Source organism: Cyanistes caeruleus, chromosome 2 (genome assembly GCF_971803275.1).
Source record: "Cyanistes caeruleus chromosome 2, bCyaCae1.hap1.1, whole genome shotgun sequence".
Taxonomy (NCBI): domain Eukaryota; kingdom Metazoa; phylum Chordata; class Aves; order Passeriformes; family Paridae; genus Cyanistes; species Cyanistes caeruleus.
The window spans coordinates 18,954,384-18,976,205 of record NC_141702.1 but is presented as its reverse complement, the minus strand read 5'-3'; the positions used below and the strand labels follow the sequence as shown (position 1 = coordinate 18,976,205).

Below are 21,822 nucleotides of genomic sequence, written 5' to 3'. Positions count from 1 at the left end.
AAAATGCATGCTGAATAGAAAGACCTGTAATTCAAGAGTCTCAAATTTGTTCATCATGAAGTATTTTCACAAGAAATGAGCAGAACTCGTTTTGTGTCACTAATTCATACCTAAGTTTTCATTCCCATGAAAGGGCAGGGATAATTTGTGACTGAAGCTGTGATTTACTTCCTTGCTAGATGCTGAGGATTAGGGAGTTATAAACAATATTATTAGCACTGTTGTTCTCCATTCCTGCTTGAAGTATTTTGGTACCAGAAGCAATCCTTACCATTATCACAAATTTTTATGCACCTGAAATCAACACTTGGTATCCTCCTATTTCTACGGGAGAATCTAGAAGCTCCAAACACAAAATGGAATAATTTAGATAATTTAGCTACTCCAGGCACTGTAGGAATGTGGCATTTCAAACCCCCAAATTCCACTTCATTAGTGATTTTTTTTCATGAAGACTGCAGGAAGAACAAAAGCACTATAGTTATACTACTCACAAAGAGTTCTACACAGATTTGACCTTGAAGAAAAGTGGTTTATTGTTAGTAGATATCTAGAAGTGTCAGAATAAAATACATCAATCATAAACTTGAGAAAGCAGACAATGGAAAAAAGTGGCATGTGCTCACAAATAAATCATTCAGTTTAATTCTTTTTTTTAAAACAAACGGGTTTTTTATAATTCTTAAAAAAGTCTCACCTTACTGATTTGGACATTTTCATTTTCTTCAGGGGCTTGTCCTCCTGAAAGCTGTAGTCAAGAGAACGTCTCCCCCGAAAGTGATATGAAAATGCATTAAATTGTCCTCTGGTTCTACAGTCTGAAAACAGACAAGAAATTACACATAAAATATACATTCATATTAAAAACATATTTCAGCAGTTGCAATATTAATATGGTTTTGCTGTGTTTTCTTAATTGGGAAAGGCAAGTCATACATTCAGGCTGATCCCTCTGGAACTGGTTGATGGCAGATGAATAGATCTCAGTGATAGAACATTTAAGCTATTTAGATGCAGAGAATATGGTTACCCACAGACCAGCTTTTTAATGTGAAACAAAGGAATAAATACAATTTTAACAAACCCATATAGTGCTACTTTAATTATTCTTTTCACTTCTGAGATTTTCACTCTCTTGGCTTTCAGTTATTTTCTGGACAAACAGGGCAGCTACATATGAAGAAAACAATGACAGTAAAAGCTACTCTGTGGGTTCCTCATTGATCCCAGCCATTATTATTTGACATTTTTGCCATCTGAAAGAGAATTTTCAACTAAATTCCAGATTTGCAGACATGCTTCATAGGCTGATGAGTATTATTTCCAATTCTGAGGAATCTGAATGTATCACCAGACCCTAAAACTCCTTCCACCACAGACTAAAAAACTCAACCCTGAGAATTACCTATGACAGAAATCTTCTCCTAAGATCCTAAAGGGCATCTTAATAGGATGAAGTATGCTTTTCTTCCAATTCACTTTATTTAGCCTTCCAAATGCTATGAGTATTTGGAAAGAGTCCCATTTAAAAAATAAAAGGAAAGCAAAATAAAACTGCAACAGCACTTGATAGAGGAGACAATGAGAAAATAGCTGTTTTCTCATTTCTGTCCACAGAAGCTTTAAATCTAAAAGTTATAATGGGCCAAGCTGAAGCAAGAACAAACTACATGATCAGCTGCTAGAAGCAGAGTCCTCTAAACCAAAGGGAAAGCTAAATACAGGATGCCATAGACATTTCTCAGCTAAGTTTGGTATTAGCAGAATGAGCCATGAAAGCAACTGAAAATGGGATGGAGCCATTTTCCATAATGTTTCTCTTAATTTGCACCAAAACAAATTAAATCAGAAACTCAGTAACATTTATAAACTATTTTTCTGGAATTTAGATTGAATACCTGAAGTATTAACACAAATTATTGCAAAAGTTTCAAATCTATAAACACTGCTGAAATGAGCAACTTGAGAAACAAATGGATGGTTGCTCTGATTACACAAAATTAGGTATCTTGAACTACTTTTAATTGTGTTGAACTTTTACTTATATTAAAATATTACAATTTCTCTGTTAGGAAAAACTTAAGTTTATCCTAATGGCTTGTTATCATTTAAGAAATAGAAAAAGGAAAAAGATGACTGACCAAAAAAAAATATTTTCAGATCAAAGCAATATCTACAGATCATTCTTAAACACAAGTTACCTACAATTCTCTTTCCTTGTTCTTTCCTTGTGGTTTGTCCCATTCTTTAATAAATGCATTCCTTTCCTCCTATAATAACAGCACCCACCTAAGAACTACATGGTATTTGCTGCAAACATATTGTTCATTCTTCATGTGTGTTCTGCTGTTCCCACAAAACCTCCTTGCTGTCCACTCAGAAAGTAAACTCCTTCAGATGGGAACAGACTGATGTGTCTGTAAGAAGCTCAGCATGAAGGCATTTTTGAGCACCCTTAGACACTTCTATATTTAGTATGGTGAGAAAAAGGATCATACTGAAGGGCTCCTGAAGAAAGAACTGATTTTGGTCAGAGGAATTTTTTTCTTAAAGCAATGTGTTGTTTAAAGTTTTCCTGAGTATCACAAAATCTCTACTTTCTCTAGGAAATGATATGTGAAAGGTTTCTGCTATCCTCCTTTGTTTAGTAACTGCTATAGTCATCTTACCTAATACAGAATTTCTGGGGTTTTTTTCTTTTGCACAATAACACAATGGCCCATTGTTTTTTTTCATTCCTACGTTGTTTCTTAGAAACAAAGGTCTGAAATCTTGGGAAGGTTTTATCACCTTAGACTGGTAAATATGAGAACCATATGTTCAGTGACAGCTTTAAGTACACAGATCTGACTTTCTGTGTTTTTTAAAATTCAAAAATGTCAACTTGCCAAATTAAGAGCTCTTGTTCTTGGTTTCTGTTTCAGGTACAACAGGGAGGAATGTCACTGCTGAGAGGTGCAGAAGAAAATGCTTCAGCTTTCAGAAAGCCTAAATCAAGAAATTTCTTCTCTCTCTCTTCTTTTTAAACTTTTATTTTTAATGAAGAATACCTTCACAGTAAATAAGAAAAATAAGCCTGAAATTCTGCTTTTTTTCCCCTCAGCTTAACTAAAATGTCCCCAAATTAGCTGTACTCATTCCAATTATTTTTCTGCAGAAAAACTGAAGGTGTAAAAGCAACCTAAGAATAACTCTTCTCTATGGACAGTTTTTTTTCTTCCAGAAGATAGCTACTGTTACACTGCAAGAGCCAAGGTGATCCATTTACAGAATCACACAGAGTAACAGAATCATTTCTATTGGAAAAGACCCCTGATATCATCAGATCCAGCTTTTGACCAAATATCACCTTGTCAACTAGACCATGGCACTAAATGCCATATCCAGTCATTTCTTGAACATTTCCAGGGATGATGATGCCCCCATCACTCCCTGGGCAGCCTGTTCCAATGTATAACAATCCTTCCCATAAAGAAATGGGCATCTTCATTTGTATATGGAAGCCCATGACCACATCTTTAGAAAATCTCATTTCAACAAGCACACAAGTTCTGTGTAAAGACAAAACCTTTCCAGGCATAAATCACATCATTTTGGTGTTTTGAGGAGCTTTTGGTGAATGATATTCTTTATCAAAAAAGAACTTCCAGTCTCACCCAGAGATTTCTGATAACATTTTAAAATGTTATTTCCACTCTATTCCACAGAATTTAGTGCTTAGCCCAGTGCTGTTTAGTATTCTCACTGAAGATTAAAGAACGTAATGAGAAGTGCATAGAAAGAGATTAATGTTGTCAGTAGAGAAGCAATAGACAGCATAATTGTTCCTCTGGTCTTAAAATACAGGAGTTCATAAATAAAGGTCTAATCTACTTAACAACCATGTGTGAAAGCATTCAGATTAAGCATGTGTCTAAACTCTTCTAATGAATTTCAGTGGGATTTAAACACTCGATCACAATTTGTATAAGGCTGTATTCCTACATTAAACAAAGAAAAAGAACAATATCTGACAGATGAGATATGCTGTTTACTAACTGAGAAATAGTTAAAAACTCTTTCTAATTCAGTTTACACTTATAAGGATAACTTGCATCTTATCTGAATCACTTCCTCCATGGTCATTGTCCATTGTCCTCCTGGGTCCATGTGAAAACCTCATGGGTTTTGACATAAAACAAAAGGTTAAAGAAATTCTTTATTTCAACTTACAAAAAAGCCTCCAAAACAGAAGAAAACAAAAAAATGTGAAACTTTTAAAGGCTCGCATCTGAATAATCCTGAAAGCTTATGCTGATTACTTAAAAAAATAAACCTCAAAATACACTTTTTGTACTAGAGAGCCTGACATAAAGCACCAAAGGTTTCTCATTTGGAAAAACTGAAGCTCAAGTGCTGTTTACAGAAATAAAGAGCTGCAGCAAGCCCAGCAATTACTCATCATCTCTGACAAGACAAAGAAAGGTAGAAAGTGAAGGAAAACAGAAGAAAACTTGTGTACTTTAGTAGAACTTTTTGTCATCATAAACTAGTAATCCTTTTGTATGATGTGCCAACTGAAATCTAAAGGTAACCTTTTTTTATTATAGACAGGAATAATGCTTTGCTTGGTTAGAAGCAAATACTAACTTTACTCAAGAAATCTACAAGGCAGATTTTTGTAACTAAGAATTTTTTCTATTCTTCATATGGAAAAGTATTTTGACTTTTGACTAAAAACAAAACAGGAAGGACAACAAAACCAGATGTGTTTTTAACCAAGATGAAACAGCTGACACATGAGTCACTTATGAAACATACATAAAGTGCAATGAGCAATATTCTGTACTCAAAACTTAAACTTAGGATAATTTTAACTATTAAATCATTAGAAGCATTTTAAACAAGGGTTTAACTTTTCTTTCCTTCTAAATAATTAACAATAATAAATTCAAATAAACAAACCCCCTAATGTATTCAACTCAAAGTAAGTGCTGTTCCTAAGTGTATGCCCCACCTCAGAGGAGTGGTTGCTTAAACTGGACTCCCACAGAAAACATCACAGTCATTCATCCATGCAAGAAAGCAGTTGAAGCCATGTGCACTTCAGTTTCTCTGCATTAACCCCTGCAAGGCTTCAGGAGTTCAGGAAAAGGGAATACAATAGGCAATTTTTTACAAAACAGTAGTTATTCACCCTTTCTTTTGCTTGACAGTTGTCTGACTGTACTGCATCCAGGGGCACTCTCTGGTAGCAACTTTCTTGAATGAAAATACAAACTGGGTTGTTGAACACAAGAATACCCTAAAGACTTTCCAAAGATAACATCTGTTCTAAAGGGCTCAGTGATAGCAAAACATTTAGAGAATCAACACAGAATTTCTCAGAACAGCTTTAATATTTTTCCAAATCAATATAAAAAATGTATTTGCAAAACTGTCTGTCAAGCTTCATGAACGATGGCAAAGTGAACTTATTCTGAACTGGAAGAATGTGCTTTATTTATGGTAAAGCATTTAAAGAGTGATAATTCATTTTTCTCTCAATGTTTCTGGAATATGTCAGGGAATTTTTGAAGAGATTCTGGAGACTTTGTATTAAAATTACAATGTATCAATCACATCTAGCTTTTTTAGAAACTATTATGGTAAATTTGGGAATGGCAAACCTGATAAATATTGTTTAAAAAAACCCAACTAACCTACCAATAAAAAAAAAAATCTGTAAAAATTAGAGTAAGGCCTGAAAGATATTGTATATAGGAAATACTGTACAAGATCTCATGGAAATTTAAAGTATTTATTTCTGTTAGTCTTACACTGATAATTGACATTTTGAACAGTCTTCCAAGGAAGAATTTTCTTAGAGAGTGATTTTTTTAAAGACTTGTTTACTAGATGAGACAATATAGTAATCAGTTTAAAAGCTAAGTTATGCAGTAGCTTTGAATAGTAAATGTTTATCTACTTTTTTAATTGTTAATGAAACTGAATTTGTTCTCATCACACAGTGACACCAGTATAAATCCTTCCTCAGTATTTACTCTATCTGTAGCAGACTGAAGAGATACCCTCCATCAGTTTAACTTTTACATTCTGCCTTAAATTCTGAGCTGTATCAAAAAAGAACTTTGTCATTGTGGACAACTGTATCTTACCAAAAGAGTTAAATAGACAAGACATTAGTGGAAGATTGTGACTTCTCTCAAAAATAAAATCCACCAGTTCTTTATTCATGCATTTCTTTCAACAGAATATTGAATAGCCTACTCAGCAGTAGTAAACTCAAGAGAATCAGCGGTAGAAAAGATGAAGAACACAGATCTGGATACCTTTCATCAGCAATTCTACAAGATATTAGTATTTAAATGTATCAGGGAAATTATAAGATTCTAATAAAATCAACCAATACTACCCTTATCCTCTCAAATAAGAGCAAAGCTTTTCATACTAGGAATTTGTTTGACAGCAATTTCTCAAGTCAGATTTCAAGAGCAAAGTTCCCAAAATTCCTGAATATACTTTTACAGCCTGGGCATGTCATTTGAATTTTGTCCAAAGAAAATGATAACGACATTGTCAAGGAGATCTCAAGAAAGAGAGGTCATTGTCCTCTGAAGCATTTTGTTGTTGATGCTACTGAAAATCATTCTGCATGATCCAGAAGATTCTCTTGGGAATGGATTCTAACTGTGTTACAGCTGCAGTGAATTCTGATGTGATGATGGCTGAAGAGAGGCCATGCAGAAAATCTGTGAGACAGAAGCCAACATACAGGCCACCAAGCAGTGTCCTGTGCTCCATGCAGCTAAATAAATCCTATTTTGGGAGAAAAAAAGCTTATTTTTCAGGAAAAACAAATTACCCCATGCTCCTAACTTTTGAAGGAGATGGCAGTGAACAAAAATATTTTTTCGTGAAAGAAAAGAAAACAAATAAACAATTATCTACACTTTGCAATGCTAAATATATGCTATTTTCATACAGTGTTCATTTAATATTAAATATGGAATGATTACCCATTTAACAGGTGCTATGCTTCAGATTAGAATTTGTAATACTTTAACAAAACCCAAAAAATAGAAAAATATCTTCTTTAAATAAAATAGGCACTCAACAAACTGCACACACCTCATTGCCCCCAAATGCACCTCTATACAGACCTTCACAGCAATCTTGCCACATCCTGAGATCCAGTTTAGGAATATCTTCACAGCTACTATATCCATGTGGGAATTCAGCCACCTTAAAGACATCATGCTGTACCCTGGTTATGTTGTCACCATTGTCACACAGAACTCTGGCAAGAGATGTCTGCTTGATCTGAGTGAGCTGAGCAGGCGTGAACACACCCGGGTTTTCATACCATAACCTGTAATCTCACAGAAAAGACAAGTCTGCTAGTGAGAAAACAAGAGGCAGTTTTTCAAAGATATTTCAATGCTGTGTTCAGAATGAAAGGAATTATCTCTTAAATCCTGTTCAACTAGCTGGTGTCATGCTGACACTTTGAAAGGGATGAAATCTTCAAGAAATTCTTTGATTTCTCTTCTTGTCTCATTTCTATGTCTTGGGTATCTCTGAATATCTAAAATGGCACCAGACTACCAAGTTAAGGGTTCTTTTAAGTAAAAAACTTAAATGACCATGATTTCCTTCTGTAGGCAACTTTCTTATGGTCATGAAAACATTTTGATGGAATTTCTGAGATTTGAAGAATGTTTAATCTATATCTAGTTTACTATCAAGATAAGCGAAATGATTTAACATTTACTAAAATTTACTAAAAATTTTTTTTCTGTTAAACTATTTTCATGACTATACTGATTCAGGGACTTTCTCATACATGCTCAGTTAATTCATTACAATCAAGAAGGAAACACTGTGGTTTTAAATAGTTCATTTTTCATACATAAAGGGCTAAAAGCCTTTTATCAATAGCAAATATAAACAATGCATTACTATAAAAGGCAAGCTTCACAAGGGAAAGAAAATTTCTTAAGTTGCTGTCCAGAATTTGAAAACATTTTACACCATTCTAACACATAGGAACTGCTCACTGTGACAGTGTTTCTGCCTCCCAAAGCTGTATCAATGTCGATACATTTTCCCCCCACCTATTTTAAGCAACCAAAAAAAACCAAAAAAAAAACCAAAAAACCAACAAAAAAAGAGGCTCTTTATAAAAATGAAAACAAGTAGTAAACTTAGAAGAACGGTCAAGAAATTTTGTTTTACCTATTGAGTGAATAATTTTCATAAAGTATTGGACAGTGGCCCATGAATTTCCAAGTACTATGATCAGATTCTCAAATTTCCATCTTGACATAAAGTTAGGCTCCCTTCAAATATCACTTCTTTTTCATGCAGACACATCTGCTTTGCATGGTGTTACCAGCTTTGATCCTCTGCCCATTGAAAAGGCCTCTCAAAGAAGTAAGAGTTGCTTTCATTATGTCTAATAATATTTTACTATTTGCTGGCATGTTGCTTCCAAATATTTGTATTCCTTGGACAGTAGAATCCCATTTCCTAAATATTCAGTGTTTTCCTATAGTTTCTATATGTTGTATCGGAAAACAAAACAAAACAAAACAGGAAAAGGTGCTTTTGCTAAAAAAAAGGGAACAGATATAAACAAAAAGCAGCATAGCTATCCTGTGTTGACACAACTAAGTACTTGTCACCAGTAACCTGGAGCTCATACTCCATCTATTTATTCTCCTTTTACCTTCTCTGCCTCCAGGCATGAGAGTTCTATGCTTCACAGCTTTATTTTTAAACATTTTATGTAAAAAAATCTGGGGGCTCTTTTAAAATAGCATAGAAAAAGGTTTGGGTTAGTGACTACAGAAATAAAAAAGCCTTTATAATATCCTAAATAGCAATTTAATAACTTAATTTAAGAAAATAACATTAAATAAAGAGAATCAAATCTAATTTCCTAATTCTTCTTCTGTTTTCCTTTCATTAGGATTGAATTAATCAGCCTAAGTCTATGTATTCTCACATCATGAAAACAACAGGATTCAGGGTCACAAATTATTTTAAAATGAGGGAAACATTGATTTTCAGATGTTGAACAAATGTGCTGAAAGTGTGCAAAAGAGATCTGGCTGCTGTGACATGAGAAATGACTGTTCTCTTTTTTCAGGTATTCTAAAAGCAGAAAATGAGAAATTGCTCACAATGTGCACATATATAAAGTATTTTTACTTTAAATAATTTAATTTAAAATAATTTTAAAACAATTTAAAGTAATTTAAAAACAATTATCAAATTGTGGTCTTTGGATTAACTTGTCTGCTTTTATCACATTTTTGGTGCACAGACTGCTTGCATTGTAGCAAGCATAGGGGTTATATATAGAGTGATACTTTCCAACCTATGCTTAAGTAACAAACACAATTTCTTTGCCAATAAAATAACTAAATAACAATAAGTGAAGCATCATGCACTTTTCAAAAAGGTAAGTGACTAGAATATCTGGCAAAAAGAAACTCAGCATGTGTTGTCTGTTGTGTTTTTGGGGGTCAGTATGACATTCACCACAAAATTTAAAGAATTAATGAAGAATCGTGGCTTCTAACAACGTTTTTTCAAACATGTGTTCTTCATCTTTTCAGTTATACTTTAAAATCATAAATGAACCTAAAATGGAGTTTGTTTTGGAAACATGATATTGCAACTATTATTAAGCATCCTTAAGTTAAAATTGATTTTGGTTTCAGTTGAATGTACCTGTCTCCATCCCGAATACGCCTGAACTGTGTGCTTAGCAGACACATCAAAGTTGGCCCCAGACGACTCCCTGGAACTAAGTCTTCCACCATTAGAGCAGGAAATAAGTCTATGTTCAGTGGGGAGCCATATAACCTATAAATTGAAAAACACAAATACTGAATAACAAATCTTTTATACTTACAAAATAATCAGTACATGGTGAAACTAAGAGCAAGAGATACCAATAACTCACAGGAAAAAATGCAGTGATAGCTCTATATCTTTTGTGAACAAGCTGCGGGTGTATACGCAAGAAATCCTGCAATGCAGGTTGTATACACCCTGTGGGTCTGCATATCCAGCCTGCAATATTTTTCTCCTAGCAGCTTTCTTCTGATTTCTTACAATTGTTTCTTTTATTATAGATTCTCTTTCTTGTACCTCTGTTAACACTTTTTCTATTACTATAGCTGAGATTGATTCTCTGTCTTTAATTGTGAGCAGATAAACTACAGGTGGCAGGTAGATGTAAACTTAATTTCAAACACCAAATCTCTAAAGAACTGATTAGTGGTAGTGAAGGATGTCCACATGACATTACAGTGGACAAAATTGACATTTGTTTCACTGTACCAAATTAATAGACTTGAACATCTAAATACTTGCATGAAGTTTGCATTTAATATGACCTTACACTGGAACAGCACTCATATTTAACAGCACTTATAAAATTAGGCATTTCAAATTAATAATTTCATGATCACATACAGTATATATTACTGTATATGTACTGTATATATTCTTACTGTTCATGGAGATGTAGAAATAGAGAAATTATCTGCATGTGGAAGTTGTTAAGATCTATTTTCTGGTACTGATGGAAGTTTCTCAAAATAGCCCTTTAAGTCTTTCTTACCAAGTTATCTTTTTCTAGAGAAGACATTTAGCTATGGTTTTTGCATGCACATTTGTATAATTGACTTTTTCTTCACCTCAGGCTCACCTGCTAAGTTTCTCCCTGATTTCAGGATTCTTAATTTCATTTTTCAGATCTTCAAAAGTCTGAGCTGAAGAAAGATTACAGTAAACTCTAAAATCATGGTAGGGAGGAATTCCATGATCTCTGCCTCTCTGAATATTCATAGCTGCCAGATCTAAAGCCACAGTACGTGCCATGGAGAAGAGTCTTTCTGTTAATTCTGTATTGAGTAATTGTGACGGGACACGCATCTTACCAGCAACACCAAAAAATCCCCTTAGAAGTGGATCAATGCCTCCTTCATTTACAATCCGAAATGGAGAGAAGAATGCCTTATGAAGAGGTAGATGACCTTGTGGAATAGGTTCAAAGTTTTCATCCAGTCGATACAGAAAAGGATTAATGAGTGTGTGACCAAACCTAAAAGCGGCAGTTGCAAACTCATTAGTTATGCCAGAATTAACACTGGGATCATAACCCTTATATTCGCCAAGCATCTTCATGCCTACCTCTCCAAAGATCTTAGGGAGCCAGTGGCTAAATGTTATGTGTTGCATTTCTGCACCAACAATTTTGCGTGTTTCATGATATATTGTGTCACCGTCCCAGTGTGGATTGAGTTTCAGTAGCTCTGTGGCAATTCTGTTGTGTTCTCTAAACCACAACGTGTGGATGCTGGTAAGACCCAACTGTTCGTTAGAGCGCTGATCACCAGCTAAAAAGCAGGGTATTGGGCTCTCATTTTCGTCTCTCATACATTCTGTTGGTGGGCCAGTGGCAAATGGAAGAAGAGGCTTGCCAGATCTCTGTACAATGCCCTGCCTCAGAAGACCCCTCTGACTCGCCAAGTCTCTGATTTCTAGTGCTTCGTGGTCTGAGCTGCCATACACATTGGACGCGTCAATGTATGAAGTCAGCTGGTTGATCTGTTCTCGTGGGTACACAGAATTCATCAGGAGAGATGTCATGCCGCTTCCACAAACTGGGCTGGAGCGTACGAAAAACATGCAGCGTGCACCATTTCTAACTCTGGGATCATTTGGTGGTATCATGATGGAAAAGCATGGAGGATCATTCGTACAAACAGAACTGCAATGCTGGCCATCTGAAAACCTGGCCTCACTTAGCGCAGCCACGGTGAGGTCAAGGTCATGGTCAAGAAACTGACCCCACTGCATGAGCATGTGAGTGTACTGGTCGTCAGGAGTCACGGTTTCCGTCCCGATCAGAGTAGTAGAAACCAAGCGAGGCATTGGGAGTGCGTAGCCATTAGAGAGTCTTCTGGGTTCAATTCCCCGAGGCAAATTAAATCCATTTTCATAGACTGACTTTAACAGACGTTCAAAAGCCGTCAGAGAAGCGCCCCACATGGGATGCTGGAGGTTGTTGCACGTTCCATCGTGCGTCCTGTACTTCTGGTGGAAGCACATATCTGAGCAGTTGTTCACTCGTCGATGGGCTGTACAGCCTGAGAGATTGGCTATCAGATTCAAGTACTGTGGGGATACAAGGTCATTATAGTGATAACCTGAAAGAGAAAACAGAGGAAGATAACAATCAGAGAATTCACAGACTCATGGTCCCCCCACAGATCACAAATGTATTTGAAATGCTATTTTATTTTACATTTCCCACCAGATTAAACATCCTTATGACAGCAATAATCATATATGTATATTTGAGCATTAGGTCATTTGAACAACTTGACCATCGCTAGGTCAGGAGGAAACTTTCTAAAATGCCAATTCAAGTGCAACTTTTAGAAAATGATCACAAGAGGAGCTCATTACTTATTTGGTCACTTGGGAAAGCAATGATATTGTCAGAAATAAAAGTCTCATATTGAAGCAAATAGAACATTTTCTTCATGTTAGTAAAAGCATTTTTAAAAATATCAGTAACATCTAAATGGACTTCAAGACTTTAGCTTTTGACTCTTGCTTAGTCACTGAACATTACTATTTTGTTTTGCTTTATTACAGTGAAGTTGTAAATTTAAAGAACAAAAAGTCAATGAAAAAATAAAATAACCACCAGAAATAGAGCCAAACGCAGAATGATCTCTAAGATAAATGTTGTGGAGTAACTCATATTCACATTACTCTGGACAAGTTTCTATAGAAAAGTAGTATTTGTGTAGTATTTGGCACAGATTTCCTCTGCAATCCACATCATTCATCTCTGGGACTAAAACATACTTATCATTTTCCAGTATTTTTTTCTCAGTTCATACTGAGTTTTGTATAGTTCATATACAAAATATGTACTGTAATTCATTAGAATTATGCTTTTAGAACCTCAAACTAAGGTTATGTGCTGCATGATCTCTGTTATGGTATGATGGCGTATGGAAGGACTGAAGACCATAAGGCCTCCCTGTACAGTGCTGGGTTACTGCAAATAGCAGAAGAGTCAGCGTGTACCTTGTCTTTGCTGCCTATTAACAATCATTGTAAGAGTGAGTTTTACTTAGTAACATTTGGATTTAATTTCAGGGAGAAAAATTCTGGCTACATCTATATTATCAGCTTCTGTAGACCAACAAAAATTTGTCAGTAAAGTGAAATTTTTGCTGCTGAGTAAGTACATGCCTACTGTATTCAGGAGTAGGTTTCCTTCACAAAATCTTTACTTTGTACTCCTGGACCAAATGTGGGCCTGGACTTGATTCTTCATTTAAGTTGAAAAGAATTCACATTATTCAAGACCGTATCACAAATCACACCAAAAGACAGTAAGTGACTTTTGGCACACCATGAGTGACTAATGGATATAGAGTGTGGATGAACAAAGTTCCAGGATCCAGGAAAAAGTCCAGGAGGTGGAGTATTTGGCAGCATAGACATACATTTAGCTAACTAGAAACCATCATACACCACCATGGATCTTGATCTGGAAAGCTTGCAGTCAGGAAAAAACCAAACAAGCCGTACAAAGACAAATGGAAAAAAGGAAGTGAGAGAGTGTAGAGTGGTACTGTATTCCCACAGGCTTGAGGGGCTCCCAGCATGATGGCAAACACTCAGAAATATGAACTGAATGCAGTTTTGCAAGAGGTCAGCGTCGGTTAATTGCACACAGTTGGGAAATATTACTTTTAGCACTGAGCTCAGCCCCAGTGTGCCTGCAAAGACAATGGTCTTCATCTAAATTCAACACATAAACGTGTGCTAGGCACAACTGGCTCTCTGCCAACTTCCACAATGCAGGGCAATTGCAAACAAACTACCTAAAGCCCAGCTTTTTCTTTGGCTTGAAAGGGACTGGGTTGCTCACAGTTTTTCAGCTGGGACAGGACCCGTGCTCAGCCAGGGAAGTTGTTTTCTCAGCCTCAGGCTATGAGTACTCCACATGGTTTACAAGTCAAAGCAAAGATATTCAGAGATTTAGTGCTTGCATTAGGCAAAGCTAACATGCTCATGTAGACATACAGAAATTATTTTATGGAATATTCCATACTAGGGAAAAGAAAAACAAACCACAGAACAAAACCTGTAAGTGCTACTGGGTAATGCAGCAAAATACATAATTTGAGGACATAATTGATAGCATATTAAAATATCCTGGCTACCAGGGCAGCTTAATTCTAGAACTACACCTAGAAAACTTATCTCGATTGTCATCCCACTTCTGAAATCAAGTTGTGAGCAATACTCTACTGTGAATCTTTTGGGCAGAATAACCTTCAGTACTAATTTAGAATAAAAGGCTCAGGTTCTCTCTTTAGAAGTTCAAGTGGGATGTAATATCTCATGATGGGTTTTGGCTTTCTGATGCCAGTTGCTAATCCTTAATTACCTCTCACATTGTAGGCACTAACTTTGCCTTTGCTCTCTAACTGGCTGGGAGCTGGGCATTTCCAGTGCTTAGAAGCTGGCTAGCTCAATTCACATATTACCTTTTTTTTTCAAAGAGAGGAAGGTGTTTCATAGAGTCACAGAAATATTGATTATAAGGAACCTCTCATCCAGACCAAGCTCCTGCTTGAAGCAGAGCTGTTTCCAGCACTAGATAGCTAAATGTCTGGTCTATCAGTCTTGAAAACCTGCCAATTCTGAGACTCCTCCACCTTTATGGATTAGTTGTTCCAGCTGCTGTCTTCTGGAGAGAAACTGTTTCCTAACATCTAATCTGAACCTCCATTAATGGCCATTCCCCTTGTTATACAGTCTGGCATTGTGGAGGAGAATTTGGCTCCATAGTCTTTCCTTGGGATACTCAAAGGTTTTGCAACAAAAAAATAGTCTCTGACTGGGAAACTGTCACATTTCTCAACAGTTCCCAATGTAAAAGTGCTAAATAACACCTTTCATTTGGCTCTGCATTTTGAAATAAAATCAAATAAGGACAAAAATTACTATTAAAAATCAGAGTATTGGGCAATTTAAATGAAAACAGATTTATTTTACTATCCAAGTTTCCCTCAAAGGCAGGTTTCTTTGGATTCTGTAGGTCTGAAAAGTAAGATCTGGTTGCAAACAGAATTTCCAGTATCACAGAAAGTAGCCTGATTTTGTGTTTATTAACTAGTATCCATAGGCTCTAATGCCAGTTTTTTGTAAACCTTAGGTATTTAACTATTATGAATCCTAGCCAATCAGTTCTCACACATCAATTTTATATATTCATAGAACTATATATTTATGGAATATATATTCAATTCTTGAATATGCAGCTAATCAGAGAACCAAACTAAATGGGGTGGCTCTTCTAAAATATCAGCCTTCAATGAATTTTGAGTAAGTTTTTGTGGTAAACAATTTATAACAAATTATCTGCTCAGCTCTAAGAATGAGTAGCAAGCTTCTTTCATTAGCAAATGTAACAGTACACCACAAAACTTGCTGTCTTTGGTCTTGTAAATACTTGCTAGTTCATGGTCAGTGTTAAAGTTTTCAAAAGTTACAATAAATACTCAATTATAAACATCAAAAAGAATATAATGAGTAAAAGTATTTCCTCTAGATTGTCAGTGTAGTTTTTGGCTGTGTCTCAAGTCTCAAAAGCTATCCTAAAACTCTATAATTATTTCCAAATGCTTCAATCCTATGTTTCAAGCCTATCCACATATACATCTACACATATTAGTTGTATGTACTCCAGCTGGACTTCATGAGTTTGACTGGAATACAATATCTAAAAGTCAGAAATTAAACCTCACACTTTTTTTTGCTACTTATAAAAATCAACAAGAAATGTATTTCTCATTATATCAGGTCAGTGTTAAACAAAGAAATTAGCTTAGTTTGACACTCATTTATAAAGTAGCAAATAATTCTTTGAATACTATTGTGGTACATGCAGAAACCTTGCTTTGTAAGGTATACAAATCCTTCTTGTTATGTTATCTTTTCTCCTTGCCAAGGCATGCTGACATTAAATGTTTTTTCTTAAAGAAACAGGAACAAAACACTGCTTATTTTTAACATGAGACAATAGTCCTAATAAATTAACACAGAGAGAATTAACAAACAGGATACATTTTGTACTTCCAATATATTAAGTTTGACCAGCAGAAGAATCAGAATCTGAACTTTTTCCATGGAACTCCACCTGGAGAGCTCAGAGTTATATAGTGAACAATGTGCAAACCAAGGAAGAAATTTAATAAAGTTTTGCAAAGTCAAATACTTCACTGATTTCATTGCAATGGCTCTGCAGTTGGGACCAAACCTCAGAAAATTAATGTCTCCTGAAGTATAATGACTTTAAAAGGCAAATACATGTCAAAACAGAAAAATAAGGAAAGAATACTGACTTGTTCCATTCAGGTCAACCATTAGACCATCCTGTACATGATCTTGAATAAGCTGTAAGGTCCTTTCAAATATTTCCCCAGCTCTTGCTTGCTCAACAGTGTACGGGTCCCTTGGGTATCGAAATAAGGCTAGCAAATCATTTGGAGAACGAGGACGACTGATAGGTAATTTGGAAAAAAATAGTAAGTGTACACAGGAGTTACAAAACAACAATACTAAATAAATCATGTAAATGTTCAGCAATGTGATTAGTACATACCTTGGTTATTCATCTCAAAATGGAAGCAAACCAAGAAGAAAAAAATTCAATAAAATAATAATATTTTAAATATTTGGTAGCAATTAAAAATTTAGTAGCATTTTAATACGGATTATCTCAGCAGAAGAACTGCTGAAGTGAACAGAGATCTCAGCAGGAGTGTATAAACAATTGGAATCCTTACATGTTAAACTGTTAGTATTCTCAGAACCAACCAGACACTAGCAATGTCTTTTAAGTAATAAAATGGTATTTTGTTTAATAAATCTCCCATTATTTCTAGTATATACAAAATCAATTCTCACTTCTCAATACAAATAAATAAATAAATAAATAAATAAAAATTTAAAAAGGAAATACCTGTCGAAAAGATGTGTACGTGTTGAATTTATTGCTCTGTCAACAGTTGCAATTGCTTCCACAATTGACGTTTGTACAAAAGGATCTCCATTTCGGCTGACATTAGGAACTAGAGAAAAAGGAATTCACATATTATTGCAAAAATGGCCACACACAAAAAGATACTTCCATAAAACAGAGTCTAGACACGACATCATTTCAGTTCTACAAAATAAACCCTTGTTCTTTAAATGTTAGTTCATCCAAATATGAAAGTCTTAACCATTTTGGAATTCTATCACGGCATATTAAAGTAGAACCAAATTAATTTAAATGAGAAGTAGACCTAAGCTTCAAAATCATCTAGCTTATAACTCAAAACCAAGATAAAGTTAAGATAAATGCATACACTGTTTAGCTGTCCTTTAATTAGACCAACAATTTCAAATGCAGACGATCAAATAAAAAATGAATTATTATTCTTATTTAGGTTTTTTTTCTGGTGCATTATGAGATTTCAGGTGTTGGTGTCAAGAGCCTGACCTATAACCACTGAAATCTATGCAGGTTTCCCCTTTGATTTCAGCTAGTTCTGAATTAGCATTGAATTCAATGTAAGAACTTAAAGAGCTTACAGGAATGTGCGGAAAATGGTACATAATGAGCATAATCTACATAACTGAATGCACATAAATTAACATTGCTCTTCTCCTACTCTTAGTATAATAAACAACAAAGATTAATTTTAAAGAGCAGTATGTATTTTTTTTTAATTTAGATCACTGCTTTGTTTCCTACTTTAAAATTATCTTCTTAATACTAGGTTAAAACTCACATGCTTAAATGCTATTTGACAACCGCACACAACACTGGAAACGCAATAATGCCTTTTTATGCAGTGCTTAGTTGCAGCTGGATGTTTGTACAAACGATGTAGGACTAAACCTCCCTTTCAGACTAAACTAAGAACTACCAGATCCAGGGGCAACAGCTAACAATTTCCAGAGCATGTTTAGATTGGAGAGGTCACACAGGAAGAAGGGTAAAGTAGGGAAAAAGTCCAAAGCAAATATACTAGAATAAAATCAGCAGATGTACAAAATCATCTGACATAGAAACTGTTGTTTACAGTTTACAGTTCCTCATTGCTTCTTTGTTTTTTTTCCCTTGGCAACTTTTCATTATTCCTTCCTAAATGTCAGCTTAAATTGTGTCTACATGAGTTTCATAGTCTAGACCCATTCAATCAAACTTAACCCTCTATACCATCAAATAAAACAGTCCCTGGAACCCTATAGCTGCAGATGAAGCCCCTTTCTGTGCCCTGAGGCCAGTCTCAGGCTTTTAGCAGTATATTCCCAGCATCCAAAATCAGCTGACCCTTTCCACACTGCCTCAGGGCAATAGTCACAGATCTGCCCTAATTACCAGCTGACCTTGCTTGACAGCTTCATTTTCAATAGTAACCATATAGAAACACTATCAGATAAGCTACTTATTTTAGGCAGAAATGTCATCAACTGGTTTAAATTTTAAATATTAGTTGTTTCAGTGTTTGCGTGCCTTGGATGACCTGAATAGAGCAAAGTTGCAGTCTGTATAAATCCAGTGGCTGGTTACTTTCCTTAGTGCTGTCTACAATAGATGTAAACTTGGTGTTTACTTGCAGGGTTACCTTTCTGATTAATGGTATACATGGGCTGAATTATAAACCTTGGTCAGATGTTAGCTATTCTGTACTTGATTTTTGTTTAGACTATTTATTGCTAGCAGTTCTTTTTTCAAACTGACAAATGTTAGTAAAGCTCCTTGTAAGAGTCTCCTACAATACTTTTTTTTTAATTTGGGCAGGGAAGGGGAATGACTTTCACAAAACAGTAGAAAAGTACAGAAGAAAATGGCCAAAGAAAATACATATTATAGATATTAATATATAATATATATTATAAAAACATACATAATGTAAAATAGATATAATATATTACATATATTACAAAATTTATATAATTTATATTAATATAAATTAATTAATATTTAAAATATTATCCAACACAGCTAGCAAAACCTGTTCCTAGCTTCTATACACTTGCCTTTATTTGGTCTCAATCTTAAGTGTTTTGATTTAGAAGCACTCATAAAAGTTTAAAAGAAATGATTACATGCAAGTTTTTAGGCATTTCTGGCTATGCCATTATAAATACTATCTACACAACAAATAACCAATACTTAAAATCTGTCCACTTGTCCTCCTTGTTCCTCTGACAGCAGCAGTTTTTAAAGCAGCCATAGTAAAACAGCACCTCATAGTCCACTAGTTTGAAGGAAAAATTTCATTTACAGTTTCAGATGGAATGCAGATAAATTAAGTGTAGTATCACTAATTTTAGGTTCATTTATGCTACAGTTTAGAAGAAATTACCCACATTATAATTATTTATTGCAAATCAGTAAATAAGTAGTTTTGGGGTTTGGTGATTTCAGCAGATAATGATCAATTTACAGCTGTACTAAGTGAATGAAACTCATTTCCACTGGTGTTTTATTTCAACTCAAGGTTTCATTTTTCAGCACTCTTAGTGACTTGAGAACTAGCTAATCTTTCCTAAACACAAATAGTTTTTTGCTATGCATATCCAGATTTTCATAGACTTTCTTTCCTTTGTTGACTTCATACATATAGATAGAAACTTATTACTGAATGATTCATAGCCCTACAATTTTTCTGTCCTGAATGATGTTTACAGATTAAAGAAATAGTCTTCATAGAAGAAAGTACAGATTAAAAGTCTACCAAAAGCAACCTAAGACAGGTAACATCATAGTTTTATTGATACCATGGCAAACAATACATTAGAAAAATCACTGATACCTCTTTATCAATTTAGTAAGCAAAATACAAAACATCCCAAATAACACTGGGAAACAACATCCAATATATTGAAGATATCTTCAAATCAATCTTCAAAACACCAAAGAATTCTATACTAATTTTCTATTTTAATAAAAATAAATATGAATTCTAGAATAAAATATATAATAAAATTAATTAAATAAAAATAAATTTTATACTTTTTATATTTATTATGTTATATACTAATCTTTTTAAGATACAAAAATCTTGTCTTCTATTCTCTACTGAGACACAAAAATCATGCCATTTTCTTTTACTTTCCAACAAAATTAAGCTGAAAAATCAGCAGTTTTAGTCAATAACTAAGAAAAGCACTATGGTCAATCTTTGTAGCAAAGTTATTTTCTTAGCCTCTTTTGTTGCTTTTTTGTAATTTTTTACATAGTAGTAGTTGATAACTATTATTTGCCATTATTACTCTCAAATAATTAGAACAAGTTCAAATATTCTTTTTTTTCTCTTTTCTCTTTTAGCTTCTTAAGGTCTGTATGACTTTCCTAAACTGTTTTGCAATAGCTGCAGCCTAATTTTCAATGAGGCACTTTGAAGATGCCAGAAGACTTTTGTCAACTTATTTCTAAAAATTAGACTGGGTATTTGACTAGCAAATTCTAAAAGCTCTACATAATATCTCAAGAAGAAAGTTGAAAGATAAACTTGAGCCCAAAGTATAGTTGGTTTTGGAGCTTAACACCTGGAGAAACTCTTATTGTGACATTACTGTCTTGCTAAAATACGGGGAAAAAGAGAGAATCTTGGGAGAAAAATAGAAATATGAATGAAATAACTAATTTAGTATTTTGACAACTTTTTTCCATTTTACATGTTAGGCAATTAGGACAAATCTAATAATCTGAGTCATACTCAAGCATGTATCTTACCATTTACACTGAGCACCATACTAACAGAGGAGTATCCGATGGTGTTGCGGGCAACACATTCATAGCGACCTTCATCAGCTGTGCCCACATCACGAATGGTGAGAAATCCCTCTGGACTAACATGGAATTTTCCACTCTCAGTTACCTGTACTCCATCCTGCAGGAAAGCCCGAAGTTTACTAACTCAAAACACACTTCTGCTCATACATGGTTTTTTGTCATCTTTTCCTCTTCTGCTTTTATTTATAATTTCATATTTCTACTTTGTATGCCAAAAAGTTCACAGTCAGGTAGGTTTAGATAAGCTTATACAGAAAAATCACATGTACTTCTAAATTGTACAGTGTATTTCTTTACTTCTAAAATTACTCATTATTACAAATCAAAGAATTTTAATAGTCTTTCACCACATAAAATCTATGACTGAAAAATAAGATAGCACCACTCGAGAATATACATATTTTATTTTTCTCAAAATTAACTACTGAAGTAGATTTCAAGAGCATTATATATATATCAGTTCTTCATGTGCTATACATTTAGATTGTATACATTTATACATTATATATTCTTCCGGTTCATTAAAGTAAATTTCTAATACTCTCTGATTGAAGGGAAGAATATAATTAGAAAAATTTAATATCAATATTAGCGACTCATTTATTCACTGGTAACTCTGCTAATTCTCTATAGTTTGCAATTATTATATCAGTGGAAATCAAAGCCACAAAGAAAGTTACCAAAGCCTGTCCTGGCTGGTCTCAACCTAGCACTAGCAAATGGCTTCAATACAGCATTTCTTACTGTTTTATATCTATAATATCATTGAAAGTGTGAATATTAGTAGGATATTCACACAGAACTGTCACTAAATACAGACCTTTCAAAGCATACATTATGAAATTTAGTTGGTCTGCATAATAATTTGCATAATTACATATGCATATTTTTCTATGTAAAATTCAGGTTTAGTATCTATATACATGCTCCAA

The 21,822-nt window shown here is 34.5% G+C and overlaps 1 protein-coding gene across 4 annotated transcripts in view; it reads right to left on the bottom strand.

Moving 5' to 3' along the window:
- The window catches only part of PXDN (peroxidasin), an 82,491-nt gene that overhangs the window by 6,803 nt on the left and 53,866 nt on the right, over positions 1–21,822 (bottom strand). For 2 of the 4 annotated variants that reach the window (XM_086875950.1, XM_086875951.1), the window contains 7 exons: positions 20,831–20,987; positions 17,060–17,168; positions 16,440–16,597; positions 10,706–12,209; positions 9,721–9,855; positions 7,143–7,351; positions 698–818 (listed from right to left, as the gene is read on the bottom strand). In XM_086875950.1, the coding sequence (XP_086732076.1) occupies positions 698–818; positions 7,143–7,351; positions 9,721–9,855; positions 10,706–12,209; positions 16,440–16,597; positions 17,060–17,168; positions 20,831–20,987 (2,393 nt within the window). Of the gene's footprint in view, positions 1–697; positions 819–5,762; positions 6,799–7,142; positions 7,352–9,720; positions 9,856–10,705; positions 12,210–16,439; positions 16,598–17,059; positions 17,169–20,830; positions 20,988–21,822 lie in introns of those variants that run through there. The other 2 variants (XM_086875952.1, XM_086875953.1) reach the window with 1 other exon arrangement.